Here is an 18,649-nt window from a genome sequence, read left to right on the forward strand (position 1 = left end):
AACCCCAGTCCCCTGAATTGATCAGTCACTTCCGCCTCCACCTTTCCAGCTCCACCTATGAAAGCGGAAGTACTTTACTCTTGGGTCCTCCCACCTGTAGGGGGCTCTCCGAGGCTTCTAGTGCCACGAAGGCCTCCTATCTGGGTTGTCCTTATGACGCCTGTTAGTTTAGTCCTAGAAAAGATATTTGTATTTTAAGTTTTTCATCTAAGAAACAGTAGCACAGGCATCTTAGTCTGGACAACAACGTATAAGCTGAATTCCTGGCCAGTTCCCTCATTATCAAACACTGAGGCAGTAGTAGGCGCGAGTCAGGCAATGTGGGGACAGCCCCGAGTTGCCGAAAGTCCCCGGCCCGCTTTCCTCCTGTGAAGACATAGCTGCGGGTGGCTGTGCTGGTGGCGTTCAAGATGTCGACGAAGAATTTCCGAGTCAGTGACGGGGACTGGATTTGCCCTGACAAAAAGTGAGTTCAAGAAGGGTCCTGAATTGGGGCGGAGTTTATTAGTGGAAGCTTTCCCAGGTCTGTTCGGCATTTTCCTTTTCTATGATTTCCTGTGCCTCAAGACGGGTTGAGGCGGCGAACCGCCAGTTCCCGGGCGGGAATAAGGCTCCCAATCTCCTCACGAGAGAGGTCTTTCCGGAGTCTTTGTTCCAGATATGTCTTCAGCGTTTCGTCGACATTACCTCTCCAAGGTAGCCTCTCTTTTTAGAGTGCGAGATGGCCTACCTTTTAGCCCCACGCCCCACCCCCGCCCCGGCCCGGTTTCAGCGATAGGAAATCTCTCCGGTCAGGCCAGCTTGGTGTTAGATCTCCCCCACGTGACTTTTCCCTGCAGAACTTTATTCTTGTTCACGGAAAATACTGCTTCCTCGCACTCGTCCTTTTGCCTCTTACAGTTTACCTTGTTTTGTATTTTTACTCAAACTTTTCCTCCGTACTATTTTTCTCTTTTCCCCAAAATCTAACCTCTTTGATTTGGGAAATTCTGACATTTTCTTTGTGGATCTTTTCTCCACAAGAATTGGGCATTTCGCCTCCTTAGAGCCGAAAAGGAGGGAAGAGGCCTGTGTTTTTGCCTACTCAGCCCTTAAGATGCCTGCAGCAGAGAAGCACGTGTGTTAGTGGCTCTGCTTTTTGACATTGTTGCCCATGCCAATGTACTCTACTAAATTGTTAATCAGATTTTTTTTGAAGGGTGCACAAGTAGATGTATCTATTCGGAAATAACATGGAAAATAATTTAATGTACAACTCATGTTCATATAAAAGCCTTTTATTTATTGTACCTAAGTTGGCCACAAATAAAGAGGTTTTGATTGTAAAGAGCAAAAACTTTAGAACAAACCTTGGTTTAGTTAAAATTCTATTACTTATTTAACTGCTAAAAAAGGAATAGAATTACTTTTTTATGAAAACATGAAACAACATGGATAAGGTGTGTAGACAGTGACGTGTAGCAAATTCTAATGGGTAGCTGTTGATAGTAATTTGATATTAAGATGACCTGAAGGAGTAGTTAAAGCCTAACAAATGATATTGAATAGAACCAAAGTTATATATTATCGATAGTATTGCTCTGAGTGGTAAGACGTTATTGAAAACGTTCAAAAGATCTAGAACAACAACTTCTGACTTTGTTGTTACCTGTAAAATAATGTGCTTTTGTCAATGTCTTTAATGACAGCACACCCAAATATTTGAGGTAGGACTCTCAAGGAGAGTGCATTTCAACTCATTTACAAATATATGAATAGAAAGTTGGTTGTACAATATGTGTAAATACAGGAGAAATTTTCAGAGTATATTTTCCATGCTTAATGGAGTTAAAAGGAATATTTTTAGGGGAAAAACTTAGCCTAAATATTATTTAGAGTGTTTCACTTTAGTGTCATCCCATACTTCACATCTGTATTGTATTCTAGTATAATGCTTTAAAAATCAGCTTTTTAAAATTTAAGCATTACATGTCATTCAGAGCATTTAACATACTTTTACCAATATACACTTGCACTTCTAAGGTCATGTGAGTGAACCAGTAATTCTTTAGGTTTGAGTTTGTTGAGTATAAACATAAAGTCATACTATACTACATGTGTTGAGATTATTGGTTTTGGTGATTGTGTCATTTTTTTTCCAGCTAAGTCTCAGAGAACTGAGTTTTGCCCTGTAAAACTCAGTTTTCCTAAAAGTATTGAATTTTTGTATTTTTTTTTGTATTTTTTTTATTTTTTGTATTTTTTGTATTTTTTTTGTATTTTTTTTTTGTATTTTTAGTTAGTACAACCTGTCTTTGATTCCTTACCATCCTACCTACTACCTGTAAAAATATCATTTCATTAAGATCCATGAAGCCCTCCTTGATTTATAAGTTTTTTCCTCATTGGTCCACCCCTAGGGTTTAAAACTCTCTGGTACCTTGTAAGTAATTACTGAAGTGGAGTTAACTGTCACTTCTAACTTTGTAAAGGGATTATAACTAATGATATCTGCTAATGTGAGAACTTGAGGCAGAGATCCTAAGTAACTTAACCAAAATCACATAACTGGTAAATGGAAGATTGGGATATCTTATTTTGAATTTGTGATTCCAGTCTAATGTTTTTCCCCCAGTAAATTGTGAGGAGTTTTTTGTTGGTAGCATTGACATTAACATGATTAAGATGTATTAGAAGTTATGAATTCCAGATATGTAGTGAGGACAAGTTAAAATGTAAAATTTTACAAATTTAATTTTTTATAAATGCTTTTTATTCCGTTTTCAGATGTGGAAATGTAAACTTTGCTAGAAGAACCAGCTGTAATCGATGTGGTCGGGGTAAGTATTTAAAGAAGATTCTATTTATACTGTATATATATCATTTATTTATTTCTCCAGGTTCATATTGCATGATTTTTTTGTTTTCAGAGAAAACAACTGAGGCCAAGATGATGAAAGCTGGGGGCACTGAAATAGGAAAGACACTTGCAGAAAAGAGCCGAGGCCTATTTAGTGCTAATGACTGGCAATGTAAAACGTATGTTTTTTTAAATTATTGTCTGCTCTTTCTTCCAAAATAATAGATCTGGCCACTACTTGTTTATATTACAGCTCTTATTAACCACATTGACAAGCCAGGGTAACCTTTTAAATCCAAGGTATTGTTATTCAGTCTCACCTTTAAGTATAGTATAAAGAAATTTTAAATTATTCTTTGCATTTTTTAATGATAATAGTTGTCACTGTGATGGATTATGTATACCAGTAAACAAATGCTTATGGTGAGCTAAAAACCAATTGGGGGGTGGCGGTACTTAAAAGTACTAAGGCCTACTTCTTCCTATTGAAAAATCCCCCCAATTTTTAGACTGTATAGTTAGTGTGAAATACACCATGAAACTCATTTTGCCTATTTACAAAATAATGTTAGATTCATAAGTTGTGTGCCATAAGTAATTATGTCTAATTATAGGTAGGTTTCTTAATGATTTTTATTTTCGGGCTTAGATTTAATTCTTTATTGATTTTTCCAACTTCCATCTTTTCTCTGTGCAGATGAATCCTATGTGTATGAAAGAGGAGTAAACCAAAAAAGTATTAAATAAATTTCTCTTTTTGTTTGTTTGTATTTTTTGTTTTGTGTTTTTTGTTTTTGAGACGAGGTCCCACTCAGTCACCCAAGCTGGAGTGCAGTGGGGCGATTTCAGCTCACTGTAACCTCTACCTCCCAGGCTCAAGCAATCTTCTCACCTCAGCCTCCTTAGTAGCTGGGACCACAAGCCTGCACCACTATGCCTGGCTCATTTTTTTATGTTTTTGGTAGAGACAGGGTTTTACCATGTTGCCCAGGATGTTCGAACTCCTGAGCTCAAGCATTCTGCCTGCCTTGGCCTCCCAAGATGCTGGGATTGCAGGTGAGGCATGAGCCACTATTCCCCACCCTAGAGTCTTAAATAAATTTCTGATCCTCTAGATTATAAATTTGTATTGGAAAAGTTTCCAGCAACAGATTTGGTCACTGGATTTGGTATGCTTTGGAATTCAGTGCTTGAACTGATACCTCAAAAAAGTAAATTAACATTATTTATAGGGTATAACCATACTCTTTAAGGTATGTTCAGAGACTGAGAAATTAGTGGAGCCTTTAATTTAAAGTTATATTTTTTCATAAGGCATCAGAATATCTATACAGGTTCAGTATCAGTTATCTGAAATGTTTGTGGGTTCAACATCCCTAATCTGAAAATCTGAAATGCTCCAGTGAGCGTTTCTATTGTGTCATGTCCTCTCCCAAAAAGTTAGATTTTGGAACATTTTTGGATTTTGAATTTGTGAATTAGTGATACTCGACCTCTGGTTATAGTTTGTCATTTACTTCTCAAAATTACAAAGGCATTCTTCATACTATATAAATTTTGCTTCTCTGCTTAAATGGTTCAGTCCATTGTTGGAATCCGCATTTACTCTTCAGACCATTGTACATTTTCTTTGTTTACATTACCACTTAATAAACATGTTGATAGTGGTTTCATCCTAGTTTTTATTTTAAAATTCTAAAATATCTAAAAATTTGATATTCATCTATATTATAGCCTACTAATTTGGTGTTTTTCACTTCTAAAGTTGCAGCAATGTGAATTGGGCCAGAAGATCAGAGTGTAATATGTGTAATACTCCAAAGTATGCTAAATTAGAAGAAAGAACAGGTACGATACAACCACATTTTAACCAAATGATTTTTTTTAAAGCACTAAATATTGAAACAATAATTGTATCACTTTCGAGTAAGAGCCACAGTAAGTGAGGATTCTGTTTATTCTGCTCTGAATGTTTCTTACTGGAATTTTTTCTCCCCATACACACATACAAATCTGTTGTTTCACAGTTTCACAATTTATAAAATAACAGTGTTAGGGACCTTTATCCTAACAAGGAGAGGCATAAGAGTACTTTTAGAAATATTCTCCTCCTCTCCCTTTCACTGGTTTGCGTGTTTATTAATAATGATATAATGATATCATTTTTAAATTCTTTTGATAGTCTGCTGTGACTTAAAAGGGCAAAGCCACACAATTTAAAGTGTTCTTCTAAAGCTTTGGCAATAATTCTGCAACTTAACTATGTGTTAGGATCATCTGAAAAACTTTTTAAAATACAGATTGCAAAGTGCAGACCTGTTGAAGTTATTTGGTGGTGGGTTTCCAAAATCTGCAGGTGTTTTGGATGGTGTTTGGTAATCATTGGCCTAATTAATAGCTGATCACTGGCTTTGTGTGTTGTTACTGGTGAAATGAAAATGTTTACCTAATAGCATACAGTTTTTCCATTATCACCAATTAGCCCAACCACATTATCTGTTTACTTAAAATCTGATTTGTCATTCAACTGCTTATATGTCACATGATCAAAGGATTCCTTCTATATATAGTCACCCTGTCACGCTTAGACTTGGTGAACTACTTCCCTCTTTTCTTTGCCTCTCTAACTTTAGGCCATTTTCATTGTCTGTTTAGTTTCTAGGGATCAGGGGGCCACTGTTGAATCTTTTCCACCTAGCTCTTCCAGACTTCAACAGAAATTCTACTTTTATCTCCTCCACCCCTTTTTAAAATATTATATTCACATATGTGAGAACATTATAATGGCCTCAATCCGCCCCTCCCCCGCCCCACCACCATTTTCAATCCTCAAATCCTACCTTATTCTTAGGAAGTGATTTCGCCTTTCCACTGATTGGGTAAGTTAAGGCCTTCTGACAAGGATCTGGTTTTTTTCTTCCCTCATCTAAGGTACACCGGCACCTCCACCACCACCCCTCCCCCACCCCGTTGGATTGATTGATTATTCTGTCTCCTTTGTAGGTTTCTCTTCTTTTGGCCACTGATGTTGGGATTCTTCGCAGCCATCCCTGACCCTCTTTCTTTCCTCTATTTTCTAGGTGTTTTCTTCTAAGCTCAAAGTTTTAAGTAACTTTGCCTTGATACCCAAGTTTATGTCTCCAGCTCAGACTTCTTTGACCCATATATCCAGCTGCCTATTCAACATTGCCATGCAAATGTCAGACTCATTATATTCAAACTGAATTTGTGATTTTTACCCCTGGGACCTGACCGTCTTCCAGTGATCTCTTTCTCATGATTAGTACCACTCACCATACATTTGTTACATAAGCTGGAATTCTAGATGTCCTTCTTAGCCTAGATAGCTCCTTCTTGGTATCTCCAATACCCCCAAAATTCTTTTTCATTAAGCAAAGATATTATTATGTTTTGTGGAGAAATAGCCACCTAGCTGGTTCCTACATATTTTTTATTTCCAAATTTAAAACCCTTTTTTAAAAAACCCATTTTGATTGCTTTTAGAATAAAGTCTAAAATCTTTTTAACAGTTTCAAAACTTAAAAAAACTTTTGACCTATTTCCTGACTCCTTTATAGTTTCGTTAGCACAAGAACTATAGTTTAACAGAGAAGTAAGCAAATTTTATATTGGTAACTCCTCACATTTCTTTACTTGTTGTCATTTTTCGGTCATTCTGGTGTCTTGAACCTTTCTCACTTCCATTACTACAAGTATTTGTCTTTGCTGGTAACAGTTGAAGGTGTGAAATGACTTACTCTGTTGCTGTCCACTTTCTTTTCGCTATTTATAATAAAGCAGTGCAGGATTCAGGGAGCATTTCGTAAGCATGAGACAGATATGAATAAAAGAGAATGTGATTCACTACCTCTGAAGGATTACTGCCTTATCCTGTGTAATTCCATCAAATTGTTCAGTAATTTACTTCTGTTTCGGGATTTAGGATTATTTTTGTTTTGGTCAGCTTTAAAAAAAAAAAAAATTAAAGATAATGGCATAAAAACAATCTTAGCACATTGCGGTTTTTATTCTTTTGGATTATTTCCTTAAAATAAGTTCTCAGGAGTTGAATTAATTGTTCAGAGTGTAGAATCACAGAATTTTCCTGTTAGTGCCTTGGTTATTCCTTTGAAGTACATGTTATATTCATCCCCCTTTCCCGCTTTTTTTCCATTGTCACAATCCTGATCCAAACATTAATTTTAAACCTGTGTTTGATTCTTCCCTGTCCCTTGCTCAGCTTTTATATTATACTGTGAGACTTAAATTTGAAAATATATTCATTGTAAGACTTACACAGAAATTCTTGGTTACTTTCTAAAGCTTTCCGAAGACATTCAAATTCATTAGATGATTCCAGAATTATGTTTTCTGTATTTATTTCTTGAAGACATTTATAGGCCACTGTGCAAGGTTCTGGGGATACCTAAGTGAGCAAAATAGTCTTACAGCACCAAAGATTAATGAAGTCCTCTTTAGGAAAGCTGTGCTTAAGCTAAAAAGTGAAAGATGAGTTACCTGAGTAATGGATTAAACACTCTTCTTTCTGTGTATGGAGAAGTAATTAGGAGAGGTGTGGCAAGAGTGGAAATAAAACCAATTTATACGCATTACCTAAAATGCTTTAAATCAGTAGAATGAAGGAAACATACATACCATTCCATTGATTCCACTCTCTCAGGTATTCAGTGAAAATGATAGGCTTCAGGTTTTTCATGATGGGGAGCTAGTGTATTTTCCATTTACAAGGAAAGAGTTAATGAGCTAGATTTATATTGTATGGGTTCATACAACATACCTTACTAATGTCTTTGTTGTCAACAGACTATTTTGCTGCCTTTTAAAATAATTTTATTTACATACTTTTGAAAAATAAACTACGTGAGTTATAGTTCACTTTCTGATCTTACTATGATTTATTTTTGAGCTTTCCATATTTGTCATATTTTTTCAGTTTTTTCCTATGTAAATTATTTCCCATTTAGATCCCATGTATGTTTAACAATATTTTTATTAACTTCCAAATATTTTGAAGTTTTCACTAGTACAAAGTATAATGAAGAAAAGATGTTGTATTAGTGTGGGTTTTTTTTTTTCCAGAAAGTGAAATTTTAAAAAGATTTTTTAAATATTCATGATAGGCAAATTTTAAGTTACAAGTCCTAATTTTTATAAAATATTTGTATTATAAATCTGTTGAATATTTTGCTGATGAATGAAGTCCCTAAGTCTGAAAATCACGGGCCCTATGTCCTGATACTGCTCTGGAGTATGTGACCAGTTAGATTGTATTACTCTTGATCAACACATACCTCTTTAATTTTCAACGGGAGACTTTTTCAGAATATGTCAGCTCACTTTTCCTAAAGCTAGCTCATTTTCTTTAATTCCAGTCTCTCCTTTAAGCTTATGTCAGAGATCTGCCAAATGAATTGTATACATTGGGTATGACATGAAAGAACAGTGGTTTGCTAATCTCAACTACTTTTTAATAGAATAATTTAATTTCAAAATGTACTGGCTACTTCAGAGAACCTATGTGACTTTTACCTATGTGTTTATACCAGTTAAACCAGGGCCAAAAGATGGCCTTTATTGTGTTACTATGTTTGTCTGTATAATTAGGAATTTTCCAAGCTCTAATAAGGCCTGCTACATTTTAAAGTAGCAAAATTTTAGTGTATCAGAAGATTTCAGACTATTGGCATCTGGTAAACAGTGGAATTTAATGCTTGGTTGTTACTGAGCCCAGAAGAATTCTTCCCAGAAGAATTATGATAAACTACAGAGGAAAGTCCTTTAAACTTTGTAGCAGAAGTTTGAAATGTTTTCCACCAATACATTCTATGAATTGAATAAGTCATGTAGGACGATTTGGAATTGAAAAGAGCTAGAAGTATAGCCATGTGACATTCCGACTAAGTTCTATTTATTTTCTGTGGTGATTTCTAATATGCTTTCTTAAAGACTAGTAATTTGTTAGATGGGTAGGCAGCTATTGTTGATTAGATTTTTGTTGTTGTTTGGAGATTTGGGCATGCTGTGTTTATTATTTAAATCAATTGTCATCGGGTAACAATTTGTGCCCTCTTTTTTAAGGATATGGTGGTGGTTTTAATGAAAGAGAAAATGTTGAATATATAGAAAGAGAAGAATCTGATGGTGAATATGATGAGGTAAGCTATATATTGGTGTTCAGATTGAATATAAATTAGAAAAACAGAAAAAATTCTTAAATGCAAAGGAAAACTTAAACGTATTTTATTTTTGTAAGTGCAATTTGAGTCTTCAGCAACTATCATTTTCAGGAAATCATAAATATCTAAAATTAATTTTTTAGAAAATGTATTAAGTTTAATGCATTGTCAGCTAACAAGTATTTTGAAATTGTTTTTCTCTAGTTTGGACGTAAAAAGAAGAAATACAGAGGGAAAGCAGTTGGTCCTGCATCTATATTAAAGGAAGTTGAAGATAAAGAATCAGAGGGAGAAGAAGAGGATGAGGATGAAGATCTTTCTAAATACAAATTAGATGAGGTGAACAATTTTCTTGTCCTATTTCCCTTTTGTCTTATGTGAGTTACACTATAATATGAATGCTTTTGACAACCTCAGACACTTGGTGAAGATATATTCTGTGTTTTCATTTGTACTCACAAAGGTTTTGGGTTTCCACTCTGCCAAGTACTATTTGTACTTGGAACACTACTGTTCTGGAGATACAGTAGTGACCAAAACAGAACCACCTTTCTCTTACTCAGTTCTAGAGGAGGAAAGATATAAATAGATAATTTTGATAGCAATAGTCTTATGAAGACACATGATGTGATAACAGTTTAGAAGCAACTTTGGTTTTTGCTGATGGATAATGTCTAAGGAGGTAAAGTTTGAGCTGATAGGAAGGAGCCAGCAATAAGAGCTGAGGTGAGAGCATATTTTGGCAGAGAACAGCAAATACAGGTTCCCTAAATAGGAGATAAGCCAGCAACCTTCAAAAATATCATACATAGGCCAGTATAATTAGAGCAGAGGGGAGAATGAGATGACGGGGACAGCACACACTTCAGGTCTGGTGATACTTGTTCTGTCAGGCCAGAGTGTAAGTTTTATTCCATATTAAGGGTACCTTAGAGCCTGATCATAAGAGGTCCTAGAATGCAACTAAAGAAATAATAAGCCAGTTTTAAAGTTTTTAAGAAAAAAGTGAGATGTATTTATCTGGCCTGTGTGTCAGAGTGATGACTGTCGGTATATTGAGATATTAGAGAGACAGAATGGATCTTCAGATTTGAGGAGACCAGCTAAGAGGTTCCTATAATTATAATATGCTAGAGAATAAGAAACAGAGTTTCTAAGACCAAGAATGGTGAATTCAAGGACTTTTAAGGAGGTGGACTTGAAAATTATTGGGTGATGCATATGTGTGACAGAAAAAGTGTGTATGACCTCCAGGTTTATGTCTGTGCAATACCTGAGACAAAGCTGTCAAGTCTATTTATTTGAGATGAGTTTAGTAGGTGAATTTTAGAATTCCGAATGAATTTGCTGAGATACCTGTGATATATGTATATGGAGGTGCTCAGTACACTTAACTGTTTTATCTTTCCTGGTAGGTAACACTAATATCTAAATGTCTAATTATAATTGAATTTTTGTTAGGATGAGGATGAAGATGATGCTGATCTCTCAAAATATAATCTTGATGCCAGTGAAGAAGAAGATAGTAATAAAAAGAAATCTAATAGACGAAGTCGCTCAAAGTCTCGATCTTCACATTCACGATCTTCATCACGCTCATCCTCCCCCTCAAGTTCAAGGTCTAGGTCCAGGTAAACGGGTACAGGTCAAGGGTAACACCAGTCAAAATGTCAGTATCTAACTTTTTTATTTACAAATTTTGTTTTTCTTGACAAAATAAACTTTCCTTTTTATTTTAAAAATTTAATTCAAGTCAACTTTTAAAACAATTTTTCAGCTTAGTGCCATACAGTTGTTGTCCAGTATTTTTAGAAATGTGAAGTCTTACATGAAACTTCCTTAATTTATTTTAGCCTCATGCTTTTGACTAAAATAGACTTAAAAACTGAATTGAATTTTTACATACACTTACATTTAATTAATCTAAAGAGATAGCTTACATTTAGAAATTAAGTAAAGGGAAGATCTGTATTTTCATTCAAGATGAAGAAATTTTCTAGGCATTAAATCATTGCTTATTACACAATGTTTAAATAGTTTGCTTTGATACCAGTATTATGAATAAAGGAGCAAATTCAGCCATGTTAGTTCTGTTGACTTAATGTTCATAATTTTGAGAAGTCCAGGAGTAAACTAAATAGAGGACTCATTTGTTGTACTTGAATATTCTTTTATTTGTTGATGTAAAATATGTAATCTCTGATTTTATAGTTAACAATAAAAATAAAATTATAGGTGAGTGAAAGCAGTGATTTAAATTTAACAGTGTCCTCTTGAAGAACCTTAATCACAGTTAAGTGACGGCATGGGCCATGAATTTTAATCGTATTTAGGAATAAAATATTAATTGAGCACTACAGAGCCTGAAAGCTTAACAAAGTGGGGCTATAGCTAGTAATTTTTTGGTAAAAATATAGTGATCTTTTTCTACAGGTTATTATTATAAAAGACAAATTATAGTTGTAAATTAGATTAATGAATTTTGTGAGTTTTAAAATTTGTATGAACCATGTCTCCCGTTGTGTCATATTTTCCAATAATATAATTACCTAACAATGACAGAATTACACTTTTTCCCTTTAATTCTCTAAGCATTGAGTAAACAAACATATAGGGATGAAATACACACATGCCAACATTCAAAACTGTACTAACTAGAAACAAAAATAAAAGAGGATTTATAAAGGAAAATGGAGACATTTTAGAGAAATTAAGTATAAACTGCAACATTCTGTTTTCTTGGATGTATTCTGGGTAGCTTCTAGTTACTTGTAAACAAAGTATTCATTGTTTTTGTAATAAAGTGATAATACTTGATGTTTTATTTGTCTAGTTGAGTGGCTTTAGGGTAATTTAGTCACTTGGAAAGTGATAGTTATTTTTTTAATTACCTTTTGTTACTGGATCTTATCTAATTTAAAATACTATGTTTTGAAAGTATATATCTCGTATAGTTATCTTTTTATATGAAAATGAACTCTAATACATATCTTTCTTTCAGTGTTCATATCACAAAGCTAAATTAAGTGGTCCTGGAAAAAAAAATCCTTCCATGTTGTTCCAGGTCCCGTTCAAGAAGTTCTTCCAGTTCGCAGTCAAGATCTCGTTCCAGTTCCAGAGAACGTTCGAGATCTCGTGGGTCGAAATCAAGGTGAATGAGGTAGCATCTCTCTGTAAAGCAGAGAGAAAAATATTTAAAGGCTGCAGAAGGTGTTGCTGCTTTTTCCCCCCTTATTTTGCTTCTACTTGTCAATTTTATTTTAGCATTAGAAAACTAATGCACTTGCCTCAGCTTAATTTTCTCACCATGAAATGTTTCCATTGCCAGCAGTGTGCCAAGACATTCCCATGGTTGAAATCAGGTGTCTATTTTGCATTATGCAGTGTTTATTATTTTGGCACTAAGATGTGATGAAGTAGGAAGATGAAGCCAAGTCTTATCGCCACATCGTATATTAAGATTATATATGGCCAGGCACAGTGATTCATGCCTATAATCCCAGTACTTTGGGAGGCTGAAGTGGGAGGATCACTTGAGGACAGGAATGTGAAACCAGCCTGAGAGACAAGGTTATAGTGAACCTTGATCACTGTAATCCAGCCTGGGTGACAGGAGTGAGACGATGTCTCAAAAAAAAAAAAAAATTAATAGTAGTTCAAATAAAATTACATGTGTAAATAAAAAGAAAAATTTTCTTCATTATTAAAAGGAAGAAAAATAACCCTGCCTCAAAACAGGTTCTGTTTTGCACAGCAGTTGTTTCAATATTTTCAGAAACAAATTTGCCATTTATATCAGATAAAGTTCCTAGAGAGTACTGTACTCTCATTTTCCTTTCTAGTTTTACATCATTTTCCTTTCTAGTTTTACACACAGTATTACTTATAGAGCACAAAACACTCTCAAAACTAAATCAGGAAATCTAGTTGGTTAGTTGAGATAGGATGTGTTCTTAAGTAGTAGACAGTGTTGTAAACTTTCAGGTTGCATGTACTCACATCTGTAGAGGGAAACAATTTGAAAGATGCTCTTTGAGGAAATTTTTCTGTATTTAGTCAAAATATGCTGTCTTTGTTTTTAAGTTAATTTATGATGACCTACTAAAAGCATCTAAAATAAAAATAAGAAAATGAAATTCCATATTTGTAGAAATTCACATTGAAGTCTCACCGTGGCTCTTTTGGTAAAAGTATTTGCTGCTTTGAATCAAATTTAGCATTAAAGGACTGCCACAGTGTAATCATGTTAAGGAGAAAAGAATGATGTGCACACTTGCATTATAAGCCAATAAGAAATAGGTAACAAGGCCAGGCTCGGTGGCTCATGCCTGTAATCCCAATACCTCAGGAGGCCAAGGTGGGAGAGCTGCTTGAGCCCAGGCATTCAAGACCAGCCTGGGCAACACAGTGAGACCTCGTCTACTAAAAATAAAAATTGAAACAACCAACCAGGCATGGTGGTGTGTTCTGTAGGCTGAGGTGGAAGGATCACTGGAGCCCTGGAGATTGAGGGTGCAGTGAGCCGTGCTACTGCACCACAGCCTGGGGAACAGAGCAAGACCCTGTCTCAAAAAAAAAAAAAAAAAAAAAATTGAAGTAGAGAGCAAATTATTTTTTATTGTTACCATTATTATTTAAGTGCTTTATAGGTAAAAATCCTTAAGTTATGGTATTCCCTTTGGGAACCATTATAATTAAGGTTTACAGAACAGCCTTCATATTCTTCCCATTTTTTCATTGCTTGTAACTTTCCAAAGAATTCTCCTTTTGGGCTTTCTGGTTTTATTTTAAGCCCAAAGGTGAATTTTTTGGGAAGTTTGAGCTAAATTCCTTCAACCAAAATATACAAGTGAAGAAAAAAAAATTTGTATTTAAACATTTACACATTTACTTCTATGTGAAGCATGTGAATGTCAACACTTCATACTTCATAAATAGTGGGTTTTCATAAAAATAAGTATTGTAAATATAAATCATTTTAAAGTTACTTTTTATTTATTTTTGAATATTTCGCAATTTAGTACAGTTACTAGTCTTTTGTTTCTGTCCCATATGCCTGATTTTTCCGTAGCAGTTTAAAGAGTTGAATAATTCCACATGGAATTGTGTTTATTTTCCTTGGGAAGCGGTATATAAGATACATATTTTCTCCTCAAATGTAAGGATGTAGTTTCTAAACATAAAGTCCTGTTAATGCAGTTACCTGCTGATTTTATAATACTATAATATTTGTGTATACTTTGGAAAGTCTTAAAAAAAGTTTTAAATTCTATTTTGATATAGTAAGCAGGGTTTTAATTACACATGATAAAATTTTAAAGAGAAAAATTAAAATAATGTTTTAAGTAGAATGTTTTCATGGTTGATCCAGAAGTCTTCTGTTGAGTAAGCAGTAAGTATTCTTCCTTATAAAATTTTCATAGTTGTTATAAATCCTGTTTGTTTTTGGAGCTATCTGATAACTAAATAATCTTCCTTATTTCTTCTTTTAATGAAATGTTTGATTTGTTTCTCAATCAATGAAGATCCAGCTCCAGGTCCCACAGGGGCTCTTCTTCCCCACGAAAAAGATCTTATTCAAGTTCATCATCTTCTCCTGAGAGGAACAGAAAGAGAAGTCGTTCTAGATCTTCTTCATCTGGTGATCGCAAAAAAAGACGAACAAGATCACGGTCACCCGAAAGGTTTGGGTTTCTGTAGAAATAAGAATGGGTGTTCTTAAGTGTGTTTAATAGATAAACTTTCCTAGTCAAGGGTTAGATTTTTATTATCTCCTGTGTTCCAACTTTCTACTTTTCAACTTTGAACTTCAAAAAAATATTACTTTGTTTATCCTTTGTATTTTGATCAGTTTGTTTAGAATTGTAGATCAAACCATTCTTTGATCATTTTGTTGTTTAAATTTTTATTTCCATTTATAATTTTTATAGCCAACTCTCGGTTATTTCTGTCTTTTGAGATTGCAATTGAGGAGCTATATGTCGAAGTAATTTATGAGTTGACTTTTATGCTTAGGCTTCTTTCAATACTAATAGTCAAGAATTCTAGAGCATCTAATAAAAAATTAACTTTCAGATCACTGGGAATCTGTCCTCATTTAAATATGTGTAAATGCATTTCCACAGCAAATGCTTCATACCCTTTATCTATAAGGAAATTATTCCTTGTAGCTAATACATTTTTCATATTGCAGTCCAAATCTTTTTTGAGAAAGGCCTATGTTAGGTTACTTTATGTGTACTGACACTTTTAATATTGGAAGAGTGCAGCTGTCATCTGTCAGCCTTTTCTGCAACAGGCTAATTACTTAGTTTCATTAATTTTCTCTGTTCTCAATTATATAGTCATTTTAATGGCTCTATTTGTAGTTGCAAATTTTTCATATTTTATTAGCTCGTGCAAATAAAGATTATGTAAAGTCTATTGATTGCTGGGTTCAGTGGTAGGATTACCTCATGATTCCTACTTGTACAGAATGATTAGTTTTGCTTCTTCACATTTTGGAGTTTAGATGTTAAGATTACACACAGTCTTGTTTCTCTGCATTTGTTTCTTTGTTAAAAAATTACTCTGTTTTTGAGTGGAATTCATTCTGTTGCTTTCTTACCACTTCTGCAAATTTTTATCTTAGCCACATATAATCCCCCTAGTTTGTTGTCATCTAAACTTAATGAACATGTTCTCTATTCCATAAGCCAGGTGATTGGTGAAAACACTAAACAACCCTGAGCCCAGGGCCAACCCCTACGGAACACCACTACTTTACCCAGGTTGATATTGACTTATTCATACTAGCTGCATGAATATAACCCCTATAGCAAATTGTACAATCATCTTGTGTGACCTAGATTTCCAAAACTTATTTATGAATATATTTTCTCATACACAGAAGCCTTGCTGTATCTTTTTACATAATAGACTTCTTACACTTTCTACACCGTGTCACAGAGATTGCTTTAGTCACACTTCCATTACCAAGTTTATATGCTTTTGTTGTACATTTTCTGTAATTTTACACATTTTTGCAAGGCTTTTCTTCAATATCTTAAATAATTGAGAGGTGGCTATATTTTGAAATGAGATTCTTTTGAAATTGTAGAGAATTTTTAATTGTATTTATATAACTGGGCTCATATCCAAAGTCTAAACATATAATTTTATGTGTGTAAGTTCCTATCTCAGTTTTTAATTTTTTTGCTAGCCTTATGGTACTGAATTTTGTATACTTTCACAGTCTTAAGAATGAATGCTGAAATTTAGCTCTAGCTTACTTGAATGCCTGCTCTCTCCATTATGTCTTACAGACGCCACAGGTCATCTTCTGGATCATCCCATTCTGGTTCCCGTTCAAGTTCAAAAAAGAAATAATGTATTAAAATTTACATCTTAAAAAAAATCCAGTTCAGTGCATGAAGCATATTTTTAAAGAAGTTGGTGTCTTACTTGGTCAGAAGTGCTAAATCTGCTAGTAGAGGTGCATGCCTTTCATTGCTTTTCAAAACAATACAGCTGTGTTTATTTGTGAAGTTTAAAGTAAATAGCATTTTAAGCCATAATGTCCCAAAATAGATGCTCTGTCATTCATTATTACAACCATTTGCTTCATTTAAAACCATTTCAGCTGTAACAAAGTACTTTGCTTCCTAATTTAAACCCGTTTTTCTCATTTTCAAATACATCCTGTCCATTGGCTAAGACAGGATTACTTAGGCTTTCCTGAACTTTGGGTTTGGAGGCAAGACTGGAAACTAGTTGGAAACAACATACTTATGGAAAAGACAGTCAACCTGTTTATGCTGTTAACAGATGTCAAAGTGATTCTCACCAAAAGTTAAACTATAATATTGTAAGCAGCCAACTGTAAATGTCTTTACTTTGAAATTCCCTCTGCTAAGGGTGCCTTAGAATCATTGTGTCTCTTTTATCCAGCTTTACTTTTTTGCTACACATTTAATGCGAAAGAATCTTGTGACATCTACAAGGAGAGAAGTGGGATTTATTTTCCTTTTTGACACACAATTTGGGACAAAAAAGAAAGTCTTAAGAGTTTATCTCTTCTCTACTGATATGGTTGCTTGATAAAGACATCTCAAAATGTTTACCAATGTTTTAAGAAGCTTTGTGTGATACTCTTCAAAATCTAGTTGCCCAATATGATATGGTAGAAAAGGCTAAATCATAGTCAATGAGCAAATTGAAGTAAGCTTTTAAAGTATATTCCTCTTTTGGTGAAAGGCCAATGGAGACATTGTGAATTTAAGTGAACATTTGCCTCAATATGTTAACTATAAACATACTGCATACAATTTTCTTCTGAATAACAAGTGAATGCTTATCTCTACATGATGTAAGCAAAAATCATTATTTTTCCTATTCATTTGAAGTAAGTTATGGCTTAAAATGCTTTCGGAGTTCATTTCTCAAAATTAAAATTTGGTCACGTGAGCTTCAGTTTGTTTTCTGGTTTAAAAAAATAAAAAGGTTTCTCTTAACAGTATTTCCAGTGACAATGCAAGGTAAGTATATCAAAGGAAATCAACAATTGTGCTTGGGGGCTTTTTGTTATGGGATATTGATTTCTTTTTCTTGTTTTTTTTCCATAACATTGTCTGCTGCAATTTAAATAAAAAATTACGACATTTTAAGATATTTCGTAGACAGACCAAACAAAAATATATGTTTTTATTTTAAAATGAATGTTTTTCTCTTCAGCTGATCTAAAAATGAAAGCAAAATATCTAATGTAGAAATATTTTGATAATATTTTTACAGTGAGCTTTCCCATGTTTTTATGTCTTAATTTTCTTTGCTGCATTTATGTAGGTTGCACAAGAACTTTTACTCACTTGTAATTGTGCCTCAGACTTTTTGAAAGTCTACCTTCTAAATTGCCCAGATGATCTAGATTCTACGTGTTACCATTGGTTTATTCTTGTGCTTTCTGTATTTAAAACTTTGGCTGTACTAAGCAAATGCAAGGTTATAATTTAGCTAATAGTAGTTTACAGACAATTCTGATGATTATGATTTCATTTGGTTTAACTAAACTGTACTAGTTCATTTCATAAGGAAATGATACTGTAGACAAATGTAAATAAAGCCTGTGAGTCAAGCATCAAGTGGTGTTTGTTAGAAATAAACTAGAGATTTTTCAACTCTGATCTAATGTTCATTTTTAAACTAATTACAGTTTTCTTTGTTACCTTTGATGTGTTAAGTTTTTATACTCTTTTTATTCACCTACCTTTTTATATATGATTGCTTGGTATTTTAAATTCCAAAGCCATTATCACTGCAACCTCAAAATTTTTAATTTTAATCTTTTTTTCTTTTTAAATAGAGCTCCTAAATTAGTTGCACACTTCTTGCCAGAACATTACATCCCTCATTCCGTGTGGTAAAATACCATATCATAGTGTGCTTCTGTAACTACTCTTAAACTGTCACTTTATATAAAGCACTCAGCTGTCCACTTAACAGCTAAGTTTTCTTAAGTTTCTATTTGGAATCCTTTCATCTAAACAATATTGAATGATATCTGGTAATGTCCAAGTTTAGAAGTAGATCTAAATACAAGATCATCTCTAGGCACAATTACCAAGCTTAATTAGGT

General features: G+C 33.9%; 1 protein-coding gene across 3 annotated transcripts; it reads left to right on the forward strand.

The window, feature by feature from the left end:
- Nucleotides 1-328: 328 nt before the first annotated feature.
- Nucleotides 329-18,197, forward strand: ZRANB2 (zinc finger RANBP2-type containing 2). 3 transcript variants are annotated; one of them, XM_023209509.2, is made up of 11 exons: nucleotides 329-466; nucleotides 2,767-2,819; nucleotides 2,910-3,018; nucleotides 4,605-4,687; nucleotides 8,939-9,015; nucleotides 9,241-9,375; nucleotides 10,498-10,667; nucleotides 12,101-12,187; nucleotides 14,562-14,720; nucleotides 15,732-15,806; nucleotides 16,341-18,197. In XM_023209509.2, exons 1-10 carry the CDS (start codon nucleotides 411-413, stop codon nucleotides 15,763-15,765), a joined length of 963 nt encoding a protein of 320 aa, XP_023065277.1. In that variant the 5' UTR covers nucleotides 329-410; the 3' UTR covers nucleotides 15,766-15,806; nucleotides 16,341-18,197. The 3 variants fall into 3 exon arrangements, with proteins under 3 accessions (XP_023065277.1, XP_023065267.1, XP_023065256.1); XM_023209499.1 differs by having other exon boundaries at nucleotides 15,732-18,197; XM_023209488.2 differs by lacking the exon at nucleotides 15,732-15,806.
- The last annotated feature ends 452 nt before the right edge of the window (nucleotides 18,198-18,649 follow it).

Source organism: Piliocolobus tephrosceles, chromosome 1, assembly GCF_002776525.5.
Source record: "Piliocolobus tephrosceles isolate RC106 chromosome 1, ASM277652v3, whole genome shotgun sequence".
NCBI lineage: Eukaryota > Metazoa > Chordata > Mammalia > Primates > Cercopithecidae > Piliocolobus > Piliocolobus tephrosceles.